Here is a 24,394-nt window from a genome sequence, read left to right as displayed (position 1 = left end):
ATCTCCCCTGGCAATTATTTCATTCCCTGTAGATGTCTCTTTCAAACAAACACATATTTTGCAAATCACAAGGGTGGCAAGACATTCAAATGTATTCATTAATTATTCTATTCATTCATTAAATTCTAAATACTGTATTTGAGTCATGAGTTCTGATTGTTTGATTTCCTAACCCCTCCCTTTTGACCTCCACAGTACATGAAGATGATGGGGGTCAATCCCATCAGTCACTTCTTCGCCTGGTTCATAGAGAGTGCATGCTTCCTTATCATTACCATAATCATCCTCACCATCATCCTGAAGGCTGGGCGCGTCCTGCCCCACAGTGACGGCTTCCTGCTCTTCCTCTACCTCAGTGACTACGGACTCAGGTAGGCTACCTCAGGGTGGCAGGGTAACCTGGGTGTGTGTGTGTATGTCTGTATGTGAATGGGCATTTTTAAATTTCTATTGAAAAATGTGACATAGTATTCTCCTCTCTTATATTCTACAGCATCCTGGCCATCAGTTTCCTGGTGAGCTCATTCTTTGACAAGACCAACATCGCTGGGTTGAGCGGCGCCCTCATCTACGTCATCAGCTTCTTCCCATTCATCGTAGTGATGTCACTAGAGAGCTCGCTATCGTTCTCCACCAAGAGCGCCCTGGTGAGGGGAAGGGAGGGAAGGAGAGGGAGAAAGAGAGAGATCTAGAGACAGAGAGGAAAAGGGAGAGTAACAGAGAGAGATAGAGGGGTTGATACAGACATTTTTTATTGATGTCCCTTTGTTATGCCTTATCCGTGCCTCTTGTTTCCCTCAGAGTTTGTTTGCCCCCACCTGTTTCAGCTACGCCAGTCAATACATCTCTCGCTATGAGAGCCAGGGAGAAGGTACGACATGCTGGGAAGATGGCTGTCTGTGTCTGCATGTGTGTGTGTGTACGTGCGTGCGTGCATGCGTACGCTCGTAAATGTGTGGGGTGTGTGTGTGTCACAAAGCCATCAAAGGTGCTTAAAAAAAACTCATGAGGAGAAAGCAGCCTCTATACTAGCCACGAAGATAGAGAGCGATCTAACAAATTAACTGAAACCTTTTTATATTCCTACTTTCTACTTTCTCTAGGGATCCAGTGGAGCAACCAATATATCTCACCCATGGCCGGTGACACGTCATCCTTCGGCTGGCTATGTTGGCTTCTCCTCATCGACTCAGTTTGCTACTTCATCATTGGAGCCTACATTCGCATAGTCTTCCCGGGTAATCACACAACACAGCGTCAAGTAATAAAAACACACAGCAAGCCAGACTAGACTGGAGACAGAGTCAAATACTGTTCAACAGTTGGGGTCAACTCCATTTCCATTCAGTCAATTCAGGAAGTGAAATGAAATGAAGTGAAATGAAATTCCAATTGCCAATGTAACCCACTGCAATGAGGAATTGCATGGCATGTCAGTTCACTTCCTAAATTGACTGAATTGAAATGGAATTGACCCTAACCCTATGGCAAATGATGTATTGCTTTTCCTCTATTGATCATATACTTTGTGCCCATCAGGAAAGTATGGCATTGCTAAACCCTGGTACTTCCCTGTGATGCCCTCATTCTGGACTGGTCTCTTCTGCTGCTGCAGCAAGGGCCCTAAGAATGTCAACAGGGGACTGCTCTTCTCCAACATCATGAAGAATAACGTCTCTGTCTTTCCCAATGAGAAGGACAGCAAAGGTACAGTACTGAAACACAACAGCCTTCCTAAAGCAGCTTGCTGCAGCTAACAGATCAAGAGATGTGACTGTGTTGTAATATGTTTTGATCTCTCTCTCTCTCTCTCTCTCTCTGTCCCCCTGCTCCCTGCCTCCCTCCATCCTCCTCTCTCTCTCAGTTGAGGGTGGCTTCCCCTCTCATATGAAAGAGGAGATCACAGGTCTTCCTGTGGGCGTGGCTCTCCATGGACTGACTAAGACCTATGGGAACAGAGCAGCCATAGAGAACCTCAATGTCAAATTCTATGAGGGACAAGTCACTGCACTGCTGGGACACAACGGAGCTGGCAAGACCACTACCATGTGAGTTCTGACAATAATCTATCTGTTCTCTACTCCTCTTTAATCAGATATAATCTATTAGGCACACTAGTTTATAATAGCTTATATACTGGTTTATACAATAGTGTATAATACCCGCTATTAGGCACATTGTAATATGTCATTGGGGTTAGGGATTTAGGCCTGCTGAATATATTTATTCATTGCTTTTTCACAATGTCTTCTCTATTGAAAAACATGAGTTTATGTGATGTATTATTGTCTCTGTTTCCAGGTCTCTGCTCACCGGTTTGTTCGCCCCTTCCTCTGGTACCATTGAGGTGTATGGGAAGGACATGGAGACTAACATTGATGACGTTCGCCAGGAGCTGGGTGTGTGCATGCAGTATGATGTCCACTTTGACCACCTGACCACCAAGGAGCATCTGCTACTGTACGGACAGATCAAGGCACCACACTGGTCACAGAATGACCTGAAGGCGCAAGTCCGCAAGTGAGTAGTCACGTACCGCACTGCTGTTGTGTCTAACAGCAAGTCAACCTAAAGTACAATCTGAACCAAGATCACATCCATATCCGCCCCAAAAATCTCTAAATTACATCATATTAACCATGTAAGATGAACTGCCTTAGCAGATAGATTTGTTTTTAGATTGTAGTGACTAAATATGACTGAAACGCTCTGAGTCAAATTAACATTTCCCACATACAGTAACACGTCTTTTCCTTCTACTGTCTTTCCCAGAATCCTGGAGGAGACTGGCATGTATGCCCACCGACACAAGAGAGTGGGGACACTGTCTGGAGGAATGAAGAGGAAACTGTCCATCTCCATCGCCTTTATCGGGGGCTCTCGTCTCGTGGTCCTGGATGAGCCCACCACCGGGGTCGACCCCTGCTCCCGACGTGCCATCTGGGACATCGTCATCAAGCACAAGAAGGGTGAGTCTCACAGCCCAAATACCCCCACCCCTTCTTTCTCTCTCTCCATTTAATGAAGCAGAAATAGATTTTCTTCAAGTGCACATAGCAGTATAGTGTGTGTTGTGTGTGTGTGTGTGTGTGTGTGTAGCTGTGGAGAAAAAGAGATCCCACAGCATCTGTAGTGGGGGAGCAGAGGGATCGGTATCCGTCATGTGGCTGTGGAATCTGCTATTTAACACACACACACAGACATGCCTGCTACTTGATTGGGTTTGTCTCAGTCGATGTGACTGACAGTTGCTGCTCAGGGAGGGAAGGGAAAACTGAAAAGGTTCAGAATGGGATTGCTCATACTTTTTGTCTCTGTGTTGTTTGTCACATGTCTCTGTGTGTGGGTTATCTCTGTCTGTTGGTGTTCCTATGTCCTTTTCTTTTCCTGTTGTGTGTGTGTGTGCATGCATACATCTGTATGTTCGGGTGTGTGTGTGCGTCCTTGCATCCTTGCCTGTGTGTGCCTGTGTGTGTGTGTGTCCGTGTGTGTGTGTGTCTCTCTCTTTACCTTCTCTCAGACCGTACCATCATCCTATCTACCCACCACCTGGACGAGGCAGAGGTGTTGAGCGACCGTATAGCCTTCCTGGAGAGAGGAGGCCTCAAGTGCTGCGGCTCCCCCTTCTACCTCAAAGATAAGCTGGCCCAGGGATACAACCTCACACTCACCAAGAAGGTACTTATGAGCCTTATTATAAGACATTCAAAAAAATACTTCTACTGTACATGCTTATATCAAGTTTTAAAACTAACACAGGGACTACAGATGAAAACATTTATAGAAATGTTAATTGATGTGTATTGTCCCTGTCAAATAAATAACGTAATAACCATGGTAAATAAAATGGCCTGACGTAGGCCATACTGTATGAGCACTCCTCTTCTTCCTCACCCTGGTCTCTTGTTAGGTCCAGGCCCCAGACTCCCAGGCCAGGTTTGACGGTGTCGAGGTCAAGACGTTCATCCAGTCCTACATGCCAGATGCTCGTCTGAAGGAGGCTGAGATGGGAGACCTGGTCTACTCCCTTCCCCCGTTCAGCTCCTCCAATGCTGAGGCCTACCGCTCCCTGCTCTCCAGCCTGGACTCTAACCTGGACCTTCTACAGCTGGGCTGCTACGGCATCTCTGACACTACCTTGGAGGAGGTTAGAGATACATAGATGCTTTTCAATGTGGTGTGCACTCACAGAGTACACCAGCACTCATGCATATACAGTGTACTTCATATACAGAGATACACACTCAGATAATGTACATGACATGCAATTACAGTTCACACCGATTGACACGCTTATGTTTTTTGTGGTCTGTGCAGGTGTTCCTCCAGCTGACCCAAGATGATACAGAGCCTGCAGAAGATAAGCCATATTCTGTGTCTGAATCCATGCCAGACCTGTCTGCCTCCAGAGACAGCTTACCAGAGGACCTCCAGAACAACTCCATCTTCGGAGACAAAGCCAGTGAGTCACGTCCACTTCACTGCTCTTTGACATCCTAGACTAGACTGACCAGCTAGTATAGTGGTACCTTACCCAGGAGGAAGAACTATGGGTCCTTGATACAGGCCAGTTATTCCCATTCCGTTAACGAAAAACTCAGGAAAAACTCCTGGTCCTAGGAATAAAACATACTTACTTAGACCTTATTGTGCGAAGTGGCACAGCAGGCCTCCACAAACTCCCTCAATCTCTTCCTGTCCTCTTGGCTATTTTAGATGCCCCTTTCCCGTTGGGCCCTAGTCTGGTCTGGTAATAGCATCCCACCAGCCTTGGTACAGATGCTAATTCTACTAATAATAACACAAACCCTTGTTGTCCTGTAGGTCTGACGGGCTCGTCTACGGTGCACGGCCTGGCCCTGACCTGGCAGCAGGTGACTGCTATGTTGATGAAGAGGGTTCACCACTCCAGACGGGACTGGAAGGGTCTCTTCTCCCAGGTGGTTCTACCTGTCGTGTTCATCATCCTGGCCATGGGTCTGGGCTCCATCAAGAGTGACCTGCAACACTTCCCAGAGATGGAACTGTCACCTGCCCTCTACCAGCTCGGACCACAGTACTCCTTCTTCAGGTCAGAGACACTGATAGACACATATTACTTACTTACACACATAAACACACACACCCTCTATCACCTCGGACCTCCTTCTTCAGGTCAGGTACAGGACACACGGCACTGCTGCATTATGGGATAGGAGATCAGGGGCAGATTAAGTGCTGATTAAGGTTTTAGATCATAATGAACTGGGTGAACCTGATCCTAGATCATCACTCTTTGAGACATCTGATATACAGAGCATTCGGAAAGCATTCAGACCCCTTCACTTTTTCCACATTTTGTTACGTTACAGCCTTATTTGAAAATAGATTACATACATTTTTTTCTCATCAATCTACACACAATACCCCATAATGACAAAGTGATAACAGGTTTTTAGAATTTTTTGAACATTTATATAAAAGTAAATACAGAAATACCTTATTTACATAAGTATTCAGACCCTTGGCTACGAGACTCTAAGTGGAGCTCAGGTGCATCCTGTTGCCATTGATCATCCTTGAGATGTTTCTACAACTTGATTTGAGTCCACCTGTGGTAAATTCAATTAATTGGACATGATTTGGTAAGGCACATTCCTGCAGCAGTGAAGGTCCCCAAGAACACAGTGGCCTCCATCATACTTAAATGGAAGAATCTCCCGGGTGGCGCAGTGGTCTAGGGCACTGCATCGCAGTGCTAGCTGCGCCACCAGAGTCTCTGGGTTCGCGCCCAGGCTGGGCTGGGTTCGCGCCCAGGCTCTGTCGCAGCCGGCCGCAACCGGGAGATCCGTGGGGTGACGCACAATTGGCATAGCGTCGTCCGGGTTAGGGAGGGTTTGGCCGGTAGGGAGGGTTTGGCCGGTAGGGATATCCTTGTCTCAGTATGTAAAAAAAAAAAAAAAAAAATGTAATAAAATGTATGCACTCTACTGTAAGTCGCTCTGGATAAGAGCGTCTGCTAAATGACTAAAATGTAAAAATGTAAGAAGTTTGGAACCACCACGACTCTTCCTAGAGCTGGCCGCCCGGCAAAACTGAGCAATCGGGGGAGAAGGGCCTTGGTCAGGGAGGGGACCAAGAACCCGATGGTCACTCTGACATAGCTCCAGAGTTCCTCTGTGGAGATGGGAGAACCTTCCAGAAGGACAACCATCTCTGAGGCACTCCACCAATCACCAATCAGTGACAAAAAATATTAGATTTGATTTGAATGTCCTTGAGTGGCCCAGCCAGAGCCCAGACTTGAACCCGATCTAACATCTCTGGAGAGACCTGAAAATCAAATCAAATTTATTTGTCACATGCGCCGAATACAACAAGTCTTGACCTTACCGTGAAATGCTTACTTACCAACTGTGCAGTTCAAGAAGAGTTAAGAAAATATTTATGAAATAATAAAAAATAAAAAATAAAATTATAAAAAGTAACACAATAACATAACAATAACGAGGTTATATACAGGGCGTACCGGTACCGAGTCAGTGTGCCGAGGTACAGGTTAGTTGAGGTAATTTGTACATGTAGGTAGGGGTGAAGTGACTATGCATAGATAATAAACAGTGAGTAGCAGCAGTGTACAAAACAAATGGGGGTGGGGGTCAATGTAATAGTCCGGTGGCCATTTGATTAATTGTTCAGCAGTCTTATGGCCTGGAGGTAGAAGCTGTTAAGGAGCCTCTTGGTTCTAGACTTAGTGCTCCGGTACCGCTTGCTGTGCGGTAGCAGAGAAAACAGTCTATGACTAGGGTAGCTGGAGTCTCTGACAGTTTTATGGGCTTTCCTCTGACACCGCCTATTATATAGGTCCTGGATGGCAGGAAGCTTGGCCCCAGTGATGTACTGGGCCTTGCGCAGTACCCTCTGTAGTGCCTTACGGTCAGATGCCGAGCAGTTGCCATACCAGGCGGTGATGAACCAGTCAGGATGCTCTCAATGGTGCAGCTGTAGAACTTTTTGAGTATCTGGGGACCCATGATAAATCTTTTCAGTCTCCTGAGGGGGAAAAGGTTTTGTTGTGCCCTCTTCACGACTGTCTTGGTATGTTGGACCATGATTGTTTGTTGGTGATGTGGACAACAAGGAACTTGAAGCTCTCGACCCGCTCCACTACAGCCCCGTTGATGTTAATGGGGGTCTGTTCGACCCGCCTTTTCCTGTATTCCACGATCAGCTCTTTTACCTTGCTCCCTTTGAGAGAGAGGCTGTTGTCCTAGCAGTGTCTCTGACCTCCTCCCTATAGGCTGTCTCATCGTTGTCTGTGATCAGGCCTACCACTGTTGCATCGTCAGAAAACGTAATGATAGTGTTGGAGTTGTGTTTGGCCACGCAGACGTGGGTGAACAGGGAGTACAGGAGGGGACTAAGTACACACCCCTGAGGGGCCCCAGTGTTGAGGATCAGTGTGGCAGATGTGTTGTTGCCTACCACCTGGGGGCGGCCCGTCAGGATGTCCAGGATCTAGTTGCAGAGGGAGGTGTTTATTCCCAGGGTCCTTATCTTAGTGATGAGCTTCGTGGGCACTATGGAGTTGAATCCTGAGCTGTAGTCAATGAACAGCATTCTCACATAGGTGTTCCTTACGTCCAGGTGGGAAAGGGCAGTGTGGAGTCATCTGTGAATCTGTTGGGGCGGTATGCGCATTGGAGTGAGTCTAGGGTATTCGGGAGGATGCTGTTGTGAGCCATGACCAGCTTTTCAAAGCACTTTATGGCTACCGACATGAGTGCTACGAGGCGGTAATCATTTAGACAGGTTACCTTTGCTTTCTTGGGCACAGGGACCATGGTAGTCTGCTTGAAACATAGGTGTTACAGACTCAGGGAGAGGTTGAAAATGTCAGTGAAGACACTTGCCAGTTGGTCCGTGCATGCTTTGAATACATGTCCTGGTAATCCATCTGGCCCCGTGGCTTTGTGAATGTTGACTTGTTTAAAGGTCTTGATCACATCGGCTACCGAGAGAGTTATCACACAGTCATCCAATACAGCTGGTGCACTCGTGCATGCTTCAGTGTTGCTTGCCTCAAAAGCGGGCATAAAAGGCATTTAGCTCATCTGGTAGGGTCGTGTCACTGGGCAGCTCGCGTCTGGGTTTCCCTTTGTAGTCCGTAATAGTTTCCAAGCCCTGCCACATCCGACGAGCTCTGATGCTCGTAGTAGGATTCAATCTTAATCCTGTATTGACCCTTTGCTTGTTTGATGTTTCGTCTGAGGGCACAGCGGTATTTCTTATAAGCGTCCGGATTAGTGTCCCGCTCCTTGAAAGCGGCAGCTCTAGCCTTTAGCTCAGTGCGGATGATGCCTGTAATCCTGGAACATATTCCAGTCTGTGCTAGCCAAACAGTCCTGTAGCGTAGCATCCGCGTCATCTTACCACTTCCGTATTGAGCGAGTCACTGGTACTTCCAGCTTGAGTATTTGCCTGTAAGTAGGAATCAGGAGGATAGAATTATGGTCATATTTGCCAAATGGAGGGCGGGGAGAGCTTTGTATGCATCTCTGTGTGTGGAGTAAAGGTGGTCTCGAATTTCTTTTCCCCTGGTTGCACATGTGACATGCTGGTAAAAATTTGGTAAAACTGATTTAAGTTTGCCTGCATTAAAGTCCCTGGCCACTAGGAGCGCCGCTTCTGGATGAGCATTTTCTTGTTTGCTTATGGCCTTATAGAGTTGGTTGAGTGCGGTCTTAGTGCCAGCATCGGTCTGTGGTGATAAATAGACGGCTACGAATAATATAGATGAGAACTCTCTTGGTAGATAGTGTGGTCTCCAGCTGATCATAAGGTACTCTACCTCAGGCGAGCAATACATCGAGGCTTCTTTAATATTAGACATCGCGCACCAGCTGTTATTGACAAATACACACACACACCCACCCCTCATCTTACCAGACGTAGCTTCTCTGTTCTGCCGGTGCATGGATAATCCCGCCAGCTCTATATTATCTGTGTCGTCGTTCAGCCACGACTCGTGAAACTTAAGATGTTACAGTTCTTAGTGTTCCGTTGGTAAAAAGAATCGTAAATCATCAATTTAATTTTCCAATGATTGCATGTTAGCAAGTAGAACGGAAGGCAGTGGGAGTTTATTCGCACACCGGCTGATTCTCAGAAGCCCAATCTGCGTCCTCTTTTCCTCCGTCTTTTCTTCATGCAAATGACTGGGATCTGGGCCTGTTCCCAGGAGAGCAGTATTTCCTTCTCATCGGACTCTTTAAACGAAAAAGCTCCTTCCAGTTTGTGGTGAGTAATCGCTGTTCTGATGTCCAGAAGTTATTTTCGGTCATAAGAGATGGTAGCAGCAACATTATGTACAAAATAAGTTTAAAAATAAGTTACAAACAACGATTTTTTTTTTTAAATAGCACAACTGTTCAGGAGCATGTAAAATGCCAGCCATCCTCTTCAGCAGCATCTTTCACAAAATAGCTGTGCAGTGCAGTGTTGCCAACTACTTTTCTGGGGAAGTTGCTAGAGGCAGGTCGATTTGTTGCTTAAAGTTGCTAAATGACGTTGTGATGTCATTGCGTGATGACGTCATTACCTAATAACGTAAAACTGCGTCATTACTTAGAATACTGTCACGTCGTGTATGTAGGTGACAGGGAAGTCAAGCACAGGAGAATTAAACTTGGTATAAATTTAGTATTTTAATAACTTAAAACATAAACTCCAAAACCAAAGTCCAAAATAAAATAAATGTGGGTACAAGAACCCGTCGCACACCAATCCATAGAACATGAACATAACAATAAACAATCTCTGACAAGGACATGAGGGGAAACAGAGGGTTAAATACACAACGATTAATGAATGTGATTGGAACCAGGTGTGTAAGAAGACCAGACAAAACCAATGGAAAATGAAACATGGATCAATGATGGCTAGAAGACCGGTGACGTCGATCACCGAGCACTGCCCGAACAAGGAGAGGCATCGACTTCGGTAGAAGTCGTGACAAATACACAATAACGTTACTCAAATTGACTGGCCATCTCGGCGAAAAATATGATTTTACATTTGTTAGTTTAGATTTGTTTGTTTATTATCATATATTTTTATTTGTAAAAGTGATATAAACAACACATTTTATATGATCACATATATTTATTTTTAAACACAACACATTGAATTATTGAGCAATTACACATTATTGAACAATTACATTTTATTTATTTTCTTTTTAACTAGTAAACCTCCACATTCTTAACAATTATAGTTTTAAGCAGTGCATTGGTAGTTAGTTAACATGCTACAAAACTGATCAACAATTATAGGTACAAGCTAATAACAAGGTATATATGCTATCTTATTGAACAAGCAACTTATCTCAAATAATGATGTCTGCGCTAGGCATCTCTCTCCAGGTTGTTGTGCTGCTGGGCTGGCTAGCTGCTCAATGGTTTCCTCCAGATATTGCCACTGTTCTCACACACACTGCAGTACACACTGCCACCATCAGCTGTGTGTCTCCACCAGTTCCAGAAAGTCCACTCCTTGCATACGTACTGTAAATATGATGAATCATAGATTGGCAAGGAAATCCTCTTCATCTTCACTGTCCAACTGCATTGTCACGGAGCTGGAACCAGCAGTAGAGGATGGAGTGGCCTTAAAGCTGTATGCTGCTGTGGTGCCAAACTGCTGCAGAACTTCACTTGGTAGTTTATCCTGGTAACAGGTATCACCAGCCAGCTTCAGTCCATACCGCACCAGGAGTATGGAGTTGAGAGTGTGCAGTGACACTATTTCTTAACTTTGACTTGACCACACTCATTTGGCTGAACAGCCATTCAACCTCCGCATTTGAGTGTGGCAAGGAGAGGGCAGCGAGTGCAGCTTTGAACAGTTCTTCAAATGGATTTGACCCGGAAGAGTCCGTGTAGTTAATGACTTCACTCCAAAACTCGACTGTATTTTCAGTTGAGTCCCACCTTGTAACGGTTTTCGTTGGTGGAAAGAGAGGAGGACCAAGGTGCAGCGTGGTAAGTGTTCGTCATTTTAATAAACTGAACACTACAATACAAAGTAAACAAAAAAAGAACAACCGAAACAGTTCCGTCTGGAAACTAATACTAAGACAGAAAACAATCACCCACAACACACAATGAAAAACAGGCTACCTAAATATGGCTCCCAATCAGAGACAACGATAGACAGCTGCCTCTGATTGGGAACCACACCAGGCCAAACACAGAAATAGACAACCTAGACATACAACATAGAATGCCCACCCACATCACACCCTGACCAAACAAAACATAGAAACATACAAAGCAATCTATGGTCAGGGCGTGACACACCTAAACAGATGGATGTTTCTCCATTGGGAAACAATTTTATCAATTGTTTGGGGCTGGTATCCTAGTAGCTCAGCTACTTTAATAATTTCAGTGGTGCCTTTATTGTACTTTAGCGTTTCCTTAACACTGAACAAGGCCATGTGTCGCAAGGCTTCAAGGTTGTCTGGGAGCCTTGCTTGCAGCTCCTTGCTTAAAGCAACAATGTAGTTGATGCACTGTCTCCGAATGACCTTTTTGTCCTCTGGCGCAAGACTGAGTTGGTACACCGTGCTCTCTAAACGGTACTCAAGGTATGGTGATGGATTGAGATGTCCATCAATACCATCCTTCAGGACATCAATTTTTGCCTTCGGGTTGACTACTCTGCTGCAAATTGATGTTAAGAGGTGTACCAGATTGTCCAAAAGCTTGACAGGATCTGTTTGCTCTCCCTCAAATGACTTCACTGCAACTTGTACGTCAGACAGGATTGATTTCAAGAATGAAGAATGTCAGGTAGACATAGTTGGTCTTGTCCATGTACATGGCGTGGAGCACATCTGCCATGTAGCAACGCTCACTGGCCTTGGTCACCTCAAAGTGGAGTTTCAGTTCTTCCCACTGGCTAAATATACGAGTTACCGCAGGTTCAATCAATAGCCAACGTGTGGCACACACTTTAGTGATCTGCAGGGATTTCTGGCCACAATTAATGGTGGCATACACTGCTTTGTACGCCTCGCACCGGTTTGGGGAAATCGAAAACCAGTTGTAGGTTTCCCTGATTAAGTACTCAACACTCCTAGGGATGGTTTCTTTGGATGCTGCACTGACAGCCAATTGTAAAGAATGGCACACACAGCGGATGAGTACCAAATTGGGCAATGCACATTCTTCCTTTAAAATCTTGTGCACCCCAGTCATCACGGACACATTATCAGTGCCAATACCCTGAAGATTCTCTTTTTTAAGGTTACACTTCTCAAGAAACTCAACTACCGCCTTTACTATTGATCTGGCATCGCCCCCCTCCAATTCAACCAGCCCGAGAAATGTGGACACAGCGGTTCTTTTTTTAGCACTGAAATACCGAATCACTACACACAGGTATTTCGAGACACTGACATTAATGGACTCATCCAAAAGAAGACTGAACTTCTCATCCCCCACATCTGATGTTACCCTTTTGAGAAAATAAGGAGCCAGTACTCCCCTAATCAGTTCTGTGCACTTGGTGCGGTGCATTTGGAAGTTTGTTGCTGCCACAGAATCTGAAAAGGCAGCTATACAAGCCATACGTAAATGGTTGCATGCTAGCAGCGAACAATGCTCCGCAATGGCCATTGCCATAGTAGCTTCTGCACTTTTGCAGTTATCCACTTTCTTAACCAACTGTGGTAATGTAGACTGCGTTGTGGGGTTGTACGGTTTTGATGTATTTATATGCTTTGCTGTAGCACAATGTTTTTTGATGTCATACATTTTTGCAAGCATACCTGATTTGCAGTACGCACAGTATGCCCGTCAATCATCCCCAATTACTGGCTTCAGTCACCCTTTAAATTCAGGTACAGACTCCCACTCTTTTTTGTACTTCTGGCTGTACAATTTTGATTGAGACATGTTGATTGATGTTGTAAGTTCTGTTCAAGATCAAACATTTGTGACCAACTATATTCATTGGGTTTGTCTCGTCGAACGCATACTACTGCTGCTGCAGTCAGCCAACAATGATTTGCAATTTGCTGAAATTGCTGCTGGCCTGCTACTGCCTGTGCATGAGCTGAGCGCCTGCTGCTGACGTCACTCGCAATGAACTTTTGCAGCTAGGCACGCATGTTGTGACTGACACCTTGCCCAAACCGGCTGCGCGCGTGCACCATCCTGTGCTATCGTGCATAAATTTATTTTGCCCCCCCACACCAAACGCGACCATGACACGCAGGTTAAAATATCAAAACAAACTCTGAACCAATGACATTAATTTGGGGACAGGTCGAAAAGCATTAAACATGTATGGTATTTTAGCTAGTTAGCTTGCACTTGCTAGCTAACGTTAATTTGTCCTGTTTAGCTAGCTTGCTGTTGCTAGCTAATTTGTCCTGGGATATAAACATTGAGTTGTTATTTTACCTGAAATGGACAAGGATCTCTACTCCGACAATTAATCCACATATAAAACGGCCAACCGAATTGTTTCTAGTCATCTCTCCTCCTTCCAGGCTTTTTCATCGTTTAAATTATATGGTGATCGCATCTAAACTTTCATTGTATTACCACGACTACCGGCAAAACAGTTTTCGTCTTTCTATCACCCACGTGGGTATAACCAATGAGGAGATGGCACGTGGGTACCTGCTTCTATAAACCAATGAGGAGATGGGAGAGACAGGACTTGCAGCGCGATCTGCGTCAGAAATAGGAACGACATCTATTTTAGCCCTTGGTGTCGCAGACGCTCGTTGGCGTGCGCAAGCAGTGTGGGTGCAATAATTGAATAACATGGGTTTCTAAATTTATTTTGCGACGCTCGCGCACACGACGTGTCCAGTCTGGTCAGCATGTAAGTGTGTGACAGAGAAAATCGGTTGTGTGTCATTTAGAGGGAAAATGCATTTTAGCGTTTGAGTCACTTTTCAAAAGTTGCTAAAAGTTCCAAATACATTTTTAAAAATAGCACAATTTGTTGCTAGGTGCTGTTTGAAAAAAAAGTTGCTAGGGTACTCTGAAAGTTGCTAAATCTAGCAACAAAATTGCTAAATTGGCATCACTGGTGCAGTGACGCTCCCCATCCAACCTGACAGTGCTTGAGAGGATCTGCCGAGAAGAATGGGAGAAACTCCCTAAATACAGGTGTGCCAAGCTTGTAGCGTTATACCCAAGAATACTCGAGGCTGTATTCACTGCATCTTCAACAAAGTACTGAGTAGAGGATCTGAATACTTCTGTAAATGTAATATTATTATTTATTTTATTTTATTTTTTGCAACAAAAAAAAATGTTTGCTTTGTCATTATGGGGTATTGTGTATAAATTGATGAGGGGGAAAAAATACATTTTTTTAATAAGGCTGTAATGTAACAAAATGTGGAACAAATGAAGGGGTCTGAATACTTTCAGAATGTACTGTACAGTCCCAGATCAGTCCCGTCCAGTCACTGTTTGTCTATTGCTGTGCCATCTTTCTAATTTTCAGGTTGTAAGTTAGGTTTTTTGGGTAAGAGCGTAGAAGTTTCTTGAAGGGTGACTCAGATAAATGGTAGAGGGGGGAGGCAGTGAGAGGTAGAGAGAGCGAGTGAGATTTAGAGAGAGGGAGTGAGATGTTGGAGAGAGATGATTATGATGATGGGATCTGAGGTGTGAGATGAAAGTATAGAGAGAAGGAAGGAGAGAGTCGAAATGACGAAGTCTTGATTGTGAAGAGCAGTTCTTTGATCTGAGGGAAGGTAGAGAGGAGAGGAGAGATAGAGAGAGATATAAAGGAGAGGATATGCTGAGGTAGGAACACATCAAACACTGTGTGCCCTCTCACTGTCCTTGGTTGACGGTTAAATGAGATTGAATTAGCCTTTTTTGATGTTGGGCTCATATTACCGTCCAAACCACTGTCCTAATTGGATCATTTACTAATACTGTACTGAAGGATTTGCTCAAAGTCACTTGAAAGTATAGCCTGGTCCCAGATCTGTTTGTGCTGTATAACCATCTGTCATGGTCAGTGGCATGACACATTTCGAAAACATGGCATGACAATGATCATAGGACTTGGCAAACTAGACAGCACAAACAGATCTGGGACCAGGCTAACTAGAAAGTATTAGACGAGACATAATGTTGCGTTCTGTTATAAGTTTGTCCTGAAACTTTTTAGTTTTATGTCGTCAACAGCAACCAGAATCCAAACTCCAGCAACCTGGTCAACTCTATGATGTCATTCCCTGGGATGGATAATGGGTGTCTGAACAGCCCTGATAAACCGTATGTACCTGACCAACTTCTACATAATCACTGTGTTGAAGATAGATCTCTTACTTGTCTGGCTACTTTCTCTCCACCACATCTTCTCCTACTTTGTCTATATCTAGCACTTCCGAATTCTCTTCCCCTATTTTCCTTCATATGCCATTGTCAATCTTTTCCCTTTTAGTATCTGTCTTTGTTCCACTTCTCCTGCTCTCCACTATCCTCTCGCCATACTCTGTACTCTTCAGCATTAATACATGGTGCATGTCTCTAAACGCCTGGAGCAGCTCTGCTTTGCCGTCTGTGTGTGTATGTATGTGTGCGTGTATTTGGACATGCGCGAGTGTGTGGGTCAGTGGCGGTCAGTGCCGTTTAAGATGAGGGAGGAGGTTTTTCTTATTTCATGAGCATGGCCTTATTTCTATTACAGCATATTGGATGACTGTCATTCATATTCCAATCACCCAGCTCAATGTAACATCGATAGGTTTAGGCTACTACGTGATACTCTAATTTTCCCTATACCCATCATGAGGTTGCTACAACCTAGCCAATGAATTAAAGTTTACAACATTTACATTTACATTTAAGTCATTTAGCAGACGCTCTTATCCAGAGCGACTTACAAATTGGTGCATTCACCTTATGATATCCAGTGGAACAACCACTTTACAATAGTGCATCTAACTCTTTTAAGGGGGGGGGGGGGGGTTAGAAGGATTACTTTATCCTATCCTAGGTATTCCTTAAAGAGGTGGGGTTTCAGGTGTCTCCGGAAGGTGGTGATTGACTCCGCTGACCTGGCGTCGTGAGGGAGTAGGTGTACACAGGTCGAGATAAAAATTTGAGGTGACAGACAGTGACACATGGACAGACAGTGACACATTCAATACTGCCTTGCACAATACTGCCTTGCATACTGCCTTGCCTGCATCTAGCTGATACAGGGTGTAATCATTAGTCCAGCAGTTAGCTAGCTGTAGCTTTAACTTTCAGTACGAGAGTCATTCTCTGAATCTTTGATTGGGTGGACAACATGTCAGTTCATGCTGCAAGAGCTCTGATAGGTTGGAGGACCTCCACTGGAAATTGTCATAATTACTTGTACGTCTATGGAAAGGGGGTGTGAACCATGAGCCTCCAAGGTTTTGTACTGAAGTCAATGAACCCAGAGGAGGATGGAAGCTTGCTGTCCTCTGGCTACACCACGGTGCTACTCTACAGAGTGCTGTGAGGCTACTGTAGACCTTCATTGCAAAACAGTGTGTTAATCAATTATTTGGTGACGTGATTATATTTAGTATAGTTTTATCTAAAAAGGATAACTTTTTTAATGTTTTTTTTTTTAATTCCGAAACTCACTGAGGAGGATGGTCCTCCCCTTCCTCCTCTGGGGAGCCTCCACTGGTGTGTGGGTGCGTGTGTGTCTGAACGTGCATGTGTTTGAGGAATCATTGGTATTCCATAAACACTCTGTGTTTATAGGATAGATTTCCCCTCGCAAGCACTCAAATCAATGTTGGCACTCATGAACCAGACCTCAGAGGCACTATAAAATTGTCAGCCAAAAAAAAAGACATTTAGCTAGACGTGCAGCTAGGCAGCAGGGCGTGTGTGTGTGTGTGTGTGTGTGTGTGTGTGTGTGTGTGTGTGTGTGTGTGTGTGTGTGTGTGTGTGTGTGTGTGTGTGTGTGTGTGTGTGTGTGTGTGTGTGTGTGCGTGTGCGAGATAGAGATGCCCTGTGGACAATCACTGAAGAGCGCTGAGTGCCATGGCACTTCCTGACTACTGATTATATCTCTCCACCACTCTGTGATGTCATGCCTGTTTATACCTCGAGAATAAATACTGATTTACTGTCCATATGAATGGAACACTGGTATTGGTGTGTTACTGTGGTGGTGTTTATGCATGTGTGTGAGTGTATGTACAAGTGTAAGTGGAGTGGGTTAGCTAGTGTCATTGTGAATCAGTACATGTATGCATTGTAGTCATCTTACCATTTAAAACGGGCCTGTGGTTTACCTTGTGAATGTATTTTGTCTTTTTGAAGGGTCTGCACCAGAAGCACCAAGTCTGCCAGCTGGGAAGCTAGAGGAGACAGTTCAGTGCCGTTTGAGTCCTGCAAATGCAACAAATATCAACAGGTGGGTTAGAGTTCATTAAAGGACATACCAGTAAAAATTAGCAGATGTTCTGTGTGTGTGTGTGTGTGTCCTACACCCACTCTACTCTCCTTTCTGCTCCTCCAATCAGGTGTGTCAGTATAACCAATACCAGCCTCCCCATAAGATGAACCCCTCCTCCCAGATCGTCTATAACCTGACTGGCATCAACATTGAAAACTATCTCCTGGCTACAGCCAACAACTACATCAGGAACAGGTAAACAGTATGTTTCAATGCAACCTGCATACACTAATGTGTCTGTTTCTAGATATGCTCTATACTGTATATCCCTCTTTCTCTATCATAACAAATCATAGGAATAAACTGTTTTCAATGACATGAAATGTAAAGGATCACTGGCTGGATAGTAAATGAATGGAACTGGGGAATCGGATATCCTGAACTATGCGTCTTCTTCCAGCTCAGTTATGTTCAGTTCACTTTATTGGTCTCATTCAGGAATGAGTCTCATGCCTTGATCACGGAGTTAAAAAGACAATATCATTGGGTAATGACTTATTACTAATCAATAACCGATACCTATATGAACAATTTATCATAGGTACGGAGACTATGATTTCTCTCTCTCCCCACTGTCCTCTTTCCATATTCTTTATTATCCAGCTTTACTAAGTGGTGCATGTATCTAAACACGTGGTGTAGCTCTGCCATGTGTGTGTGTGTATGTATGTGTGTGTGTGTGTGTGTGTGTGTGTGTGTGTGTGTGTGTGTGTGTGTGTGTGTGTGTGTGTGTGTGTGTGTGTGTGTGTATGCAAACGTGTACATTATGTAGATAATAATCAATTATATATATGAACAAATCATCATAGGTATGGCGGCTTTGATTTCGGGGGGGCACTCCCAACTAGTCTCCTGATGGACCTCTTGGAGGTGCCCGCAAACCGAACCCTCTCCAAGGTAACTATATACATACTGAATATGTACGAATATATATGTTTATGGGTTACTATAGTGTAACTGCCCTTCTGTACCTATATCAGCCTCCTGCTGTTATGTACAGAATAAAAAACCCTGTGTCCTTACCCCCACCAAGAAAACAACAGTCTTAACTGCTCTTCTGTCCTAGTATATCTCTTGTTGGTAGCCTGGTCCCAGATCTGTTTGTGCTGTCTTGCTTGGCTTGATAATGACTGTAGCAGTTGGCTATACAGCACATACAGATCTAGAACCAGGCTATCTTGTTGTGATGTATAGTGGTTAAATTAGCCATGATTTCCTAATTGGAGCCGTTATGATACAGAAGCACTAAGCACTGTACCAAGATGGAACGGGATTATTACACCATCAATGTCGTCGTTAACATTGTTAATCGCAGCTACTCGCAGCAATTATGTTTTTGGCTGAATCTGAAATGGCCCCTGAGGGATAATGATGCTAGCGATTTAGACTTAGACAACTCATCAAGATAAGTGTATTATTAGAGATAAGAGAATTAGAAGTAGAAATGTCGAGAAGCATGTGCTGCAATCTTGAGATATTCATGAATGTGTGTGTCTTCAAACTTTAAGTTCTACTTGAACTTGAACTTTTGTGTGTGTGTTTGTGTGTGTGTGTGTGTGTGTGTGTGTTTTCTTGTCTTCTAGGTCTGGTACAACCCTGAGGGTCACCATACCATGCCTGCATACCTAAACAGCCTCAACAACTTCATCCTACGTACCAGCCTTCCAGCCGGCAAGGACCCACAGAATTATGGTGAGCAGCGCAAGAAGCCTATTTTTGTGAAAGAAAACAACAGCAACTTTATCTCTAAAGACACCAGGAGCCTGTTTCACGCGCCGCTAATTCATCAAATCAGAGCTTGGAAATGCACCTTGAATAATTGTGATGCACCAGCTCTAGGGATAGCATAACAATTGTAATTTGATAAACAGTATTAAAATCTTGGTGTGTTGAAGCTAGCTTCTCAGGGGGTTCACACTGATCAGCCACACTACCTGGAATCACTTTCACTTTCAAATCCAATTGTATGTATCAGAGCCAAGTTTTAAAACCAAGCTAATCTGCTGAAAGGGATTTAGGCACACACACACATCCAGGCTGTATCACAACCGGCCGTGATTGAGAGTCCCATAGGGCGGCGCACAATTGGCCCAGCATCGTCCCGGTTTGGTCGGTGTAGGCCGTCATTGTAAATAAGAATTTGTTATTAACTGACTTGCCTCGTTATATAAAGGTTAAATAAAATAATAATAATAAAACGCACACACACAAACGTACACACACCCTCTGAAAATAGATTTCAGAGAGAGACCCCTTTTGGATACTATAGGCTGAAAGGCTCAATTTGGCACCCTTTTCCAGAAGTATGCATTTGCACACTTCCTGCCATAGATTTAAAAGCAGTGGATTGTGTAAACGTTGGCTGAAGGGTTTCCACCATTGTTAAATCCATGCACGAAAGTGTTCACAGTTGGGTCATAGTAAGGTCAGTTCCATTGTTTAGAGCCAGGGGGCAGTAGTGTGTTCTCCTCAGTCTACAATCACTATGCAGGCTGAATAGCAATCAGGGAGTGTTGAGAGGTGTACTCAGGGACTGAGGCAGGCAGACTGGCGTTTCAACCTTATTTCAGCACCACCTGAAATGTACTGTCTGCCCAGTCAATAAGCGAGCCGAGGGGAGGGGAGGAAGGAATGCAATCATTCAAATATAACCTGTAGACTCACACAGGCCAAGGAGGAGGAAGGAGAGGAAGGAGAGGGAGGAGGAAGGAGGAGGAAGGAGAGGAAGGAGGAGGAGGGAGAGGGAGGAGAAATCTAGGGATTGTGTCTAGCGCTACTCTGGCTGACTCTTTTGTTTTATCCTTGGTTCAGTATATCTGTGCAGTGTCATGGTTTTATCTTATGAATGTGGCTAAATTGATTGTCTGTTTTTGTGTCTATACAGCCATCTCTGTGTCCAGTCATCCCTATCCTGGTGAAGTACAAGAAGAAGATGCCATGTAAGAACACAGTACACACACTCCCTTGTCCTCTTCTCTCTCTTTCTCTTTCTCTCTCTTTCTTGCTCTTGGTTCACTCTACAAAGTATGTCACTTGTCGCTAAACGGAGTTACCATGTCTTTCATTGGTCCTCGTGAGATTGTTTCAATATTGGTTGGCGAGCCAAAGCCTGATGATCCGGTGTCTGCCTGACATACCTAAAGATACTTCAATGTTTATTACTATCATTAACCTGTGTTGATATCTCCAAAAGGAAACCAGTCTAGTGCTAGACTGAGATAACAAGGATTGTATGGAGACTAACTCTGACATTTAAATTAAAGTCCTAATGTAATCTGACTTGCTGTATTTACCCATATCTGATTTGATAAATGGATTTTCCTGAGCTGGCATTATTGATTAGGGACAGACAGCAGGCCCAATATAATGTGTATGTGTGCAAAATGGCACCCTATTCCCTATATAGTACAATACTTTTGAAAAGGGTCCATAGGGCTCTGGTCAAAAATATTGCACTTTGTAGGGAATAGGGTGCAATTTGGGACTACGACTATGTGTGTTTACTATTCAGGGTGGTGCAGAGGTTGAGTAATTCACAGAGCATCCCACTTCTCCGACCGTAGCTGTTTTTAACACTGACTGCAGGCTATTTTAGTGACCTGGGATTGCTCTTCTCAGTCGTAGGCTATGCATCGCGACAGTATTTCCCCACCCACAACCTGGGTTAGCTTTGTTTTTTTCAGAATAAGAGGAATTGACAGAGCAGAGGACAGAACCCTGCTTTCAGACAGATGTTCCCCAATACTTTCATCATCATTATCAAAGATCTCTTGAAGTTTTGTGACCTCTTAACTTTTGCTCTTCCATCAGATTAAAAATCACAATCAATAGCTGATATTTGTTGTCTACAGTTACTAATTGACCTAATTGACTAGGCTATACAGTGTGGCAGTCCCCCCGACTAAACACACACACACTGGTCCAATTTTAGCCCAACGCCTGTCATTTTGTTCTGAGGGAGAAGGTCACTGCTTTGATCAAGGGGTTCCCTTAAGACATTCATTAGTATCAAATATCTGTTGAGTTGAGTCTCAACTGCTGTATTTCTTTTAACTTCAATCTTAACGTTTCCTTCAGATGAGAAATCAAAAATCACTAGCTAAAATTTGTGGTGTCGAATATCATTTTTGGCCTAACTCGTGTTTAAGATGACCCCAAATTATGTCTCGTCCTCACTATGGTGTTCATGCATCTGCCTTAGTGGGGTTCGGTATGGCCATACTGATAATAAGACTGTCTTTGCTTCTGGTTACAGGACACACTACAGCCTGTCTCTTTGTTCCTCTGCCAGTGATTCTCTTTCATTTTTCAGCTATCCTCGTCCAACATATTCTCTTTGTCCATGGTCCTCTGTCTGTGGTCCTCCTGCCTCCTGCAGCCTAGCCAAATGAAATGAAGAGGGAGGCAGAACACCAATCATGTAGGGTAGCTCGATCAAAAACAAAAGAAGTAAAGGGGAGGCATGAATCTAGCTGAGTGAATTTGAATGGGGAGGCATCAAAGACAACGACACAGTAGGTAATATCTTAAAGAGCTCCAGCCAGTTGCTATGAATCTGACAACCATGACGCTTCTCAACAATGCCTCTTAAAATATCTTTATCACATAGATGTCTCAATAGCAGGAAGCAGCTGGTTCGATTCATAAATTGTAGGAGAGCTCTGGCAGGTGGTGTTGGTAAAACAGTAATTTCTTCTTCGTGGCTATTATCTTGTCACTGCTGGAGTTGGAACATCTCTCTTAGCGAGAGACCATTTATTATTAATGAAATCCTGTTTGTTGTGAGTTTCTCCAATGAACCCTTCAAATGAATTACTGGCTCAGCTGGCATGGAAACCTACTAACAATGTTTTCAGGCCTGTAAAATAAGGGCAGGACAGTTCATAGGAGGACTAATAAACATAGGACACTTGGCTCTGGTGATCAATCAATCAATCAATCAAATGCATTTATAAAGCCCTTTTTACATCAGCAGTTCTCCATCCTCTTCTGGCTTTAAGAGGACACTTGGCTGTGTGATCCCCCAGCTTAGTGACCTCTCTCTTTTTCTCTTCTCTTTCTCCCTCTCTCCGTCTCCCCAGAGTGCAAGGTCTGGTCCATATCCTGGTGGCTGTGTGTGCCCTGACTGGCTACTCCATTATGACGGCTAGCTTCGCGATCTACGAGGTCCAGGAGCACCACAGCGGCTCCAAGACACTGCAGCACATCTCTGGGATTGGAGAACCCTTCTACTGGGCTATCAACTTCTTCTATGACATGGTAGGACTATGTCAACACATCATGCACGGCTAACTGATACAATACATTTCCACTAGCATTGCTGCATTGTCCAAAAATGCTAGCCAGGAGATTCTTGATGTTGCTCATCCTGCACTTTTTTCAATTACGGCCCACACCTTTTCTTTATTTGTTTTGGGATTGTAGACTACAAGAATATGATGTTTAGCTGTTAAATGAATATGACTGGTATGAACTTGATTGATTTCCACTATTGAAAGAGGCAGTTGCCATTGATTCTACAGTTTGATGTATGTGATGTATTTAAGCGACCAGTGTACTACGGTGTGTTAAGCATTCCTGTTTCTCCAGGCCTTATACATGGTCCCAGTCGCTCTCTCAATTGCCACGATAGCAGCCTTTCAGCTCCCAGCCTTTACTGACAGGCAGAACCTCGCTGCTGTGAGTCTGCTGCTGGTCATGTTTGGGTAAGTACACACACACACAGATAGACGGACAAACACATGCAGGCACACACACACACACACACACACACACACACACACACACACACACACACACACACACACACACACACACACACACATACACACATACATACATACATACATACATACATACATACATACATACATACATACATACATACATACATACACACACACACACACACACACACACTCAGATGGACAGACACACACACACACGCACACACACACACACTCAGATGGACAGACACACACACACACGCACACACACACACACACACACACACTTTGGGTGAGTGGGTATCACCATAGTGACTGCACACACACACAGTACAGGTTCCCTTATCCATGTCAGAGGTGAAGGATCTCAGTTGCTGGAAGATCACACCTTCCTTTCCTTGAGTACCATATACACAGTAGCTCCCCAGTACTATCAACTCAAGCAGGTGGGGAGGTTTCATCAAAGGATGAAACCATTTCTTGTCACTAAGTGATGGGTGGCTGCTTGCTACTGAACATGTTTTCTTAAGACCTCAGTCTATTTCACGCAAGGTGGATTGTGAAGCAGAATTCCATCAATTCAGAGCCTACTTCAGTGTGATTCCCCTTTCACAGCAGCCTGTCTGTCTGCCTGCCTGCCGGTCTGTCTGCCTATACATACTCTGGACTGGTTTCTCTACTTCTGTGTGGCAGCTTGGCTTGGAGCAGATGGTCTCTCCTATTTAGTCAGTCTGACTGCCCCACAGCCTCCTCCACCACCCTCTCATCTCTCTCTTCTCCCCCCCCCTCTCTATTTCTCTCTCCCCCTCCTCTCTTCCACTCACTTCCCTCTGCACACACTCTCCCTTGACCCAGGCACCCCAATCAAAAGAAAAAGGCAGATCATTTAGAGTAAGAGGAGAGAGGATAGGGCCTCACCATGGGGGAATATATAAAGGAACTCATTTATCTTCTTCTCTTTTAGCTTTTGTGGTTTAAGTGTTTACTCTCCTTGAAAATGGAGTTAAAGTTTCCTTAATTTTTTCTTTATTTTCAAAGTTCTCTGGCTTGGTCTCTTGTTTCATATAGTCATTCCACCGAGTCAATTACAATGAGATGAAGCAAATCATGCATTCATCATCTGTTGCAAGTGAATCTCAGAACCCAGAAAATGAAATCGTACGTACGCTAGCTCTATTCCATCTAGTTGTGGGGGCAAA

The 24,394-nt window shown here is 44.2% G+C and overlaps 1 protein-coding gene across 1 annotated transcript in view; it reads left to right on the top strand.

Annotated features, from left to right (window-relative positions):
- The window catches only part of abca12 (ATP-binding cassette, sub-family A (ABC1), member 12), a 95,457-nt gene that overhangs the window by 56,480 nt on the left and 14,583 nt on the right, over positions 1-24,394 (top strand). The window contains exons 52-71 of the mRNA XM_071355258.1: positions 196-371; positions 494-647; positions 802-871; positions 1,104-1,238; positions 1,540-1,707; positions 1,865-2,048; positions 2,302-2,520; positions 2,773-2,969; positions 3,521-3,678; positions 3,911-4,147; positions 4,318-4,462; positions 4,825-5,071; positions 15,207-15,296; positions 17,334-17,427; positions 17,537-17,664; positions 18,279-18,366; positions 19,053-19,161; positions 20,354-20,408; positions 22,551-22,728; positions 23,059-23,174. Coding sequence (XP_071211359.1) covers positions 196-371; positions 494-647; positions 802-871; positions 1,104-1,238; positions 1,540-1,707; positions 1,865-2,048; positions 2,302-2,520; positions 2,773-2,969; positions 3,521-3,678; positions 3,911-4,147; positions 4,318-4,462; positions 4,825-5,071; positions 15,207-15,296; positions 17,334-17,427; positions 17,537-17,664; positions 18,279-18,366; positions 19,053-19,161; positions 20,354-20,408; positions 22,551-22,728; positions 23,059-23,174 — 2,948 coding nt within the window. The remainder of the gene's footprint in view (positions 1-195; positions 372-493; positions 648-801; positions 872-1,103; positions 1,239-1,539; positions 1,708-1,864; positions 2,049-2,301; positions 2,521-2,772; positions 2,970-3,520; positions 3,679-3,910; positions 4,148-4,317; positions 4,463-4,824; positions 5,072-15,206; positions 15,297-17,333; positions 17,428-17,536; positions 17,665-18,278; positions 18,367-19,052; positions 19,162-20,353; positions 20,409-22,550; positions 22,729-23,058; positions 23,175-24,394) is intronic.

This window comes from Salvelinus alpinus, chromosome 20, assembly GCF_045679555.1.
Source record: "Salvelinus alpinus chromosome 20, SLU_Salpinus.1, whole genome shotgun sequence".
Taxonomy (NCBI): domain Eukaryota; kingdom Metazoa; phylum Chordata; class Actinopteri; order Salmoniformes; family Salmonidae; genus Salvelinus; species Salvelinus alpinus.
The sequence above is the reverse complement of the archived record's forward strand: the minus strand, read 5'-3'. Positions and strand labels throughout refer to the sequence as shown.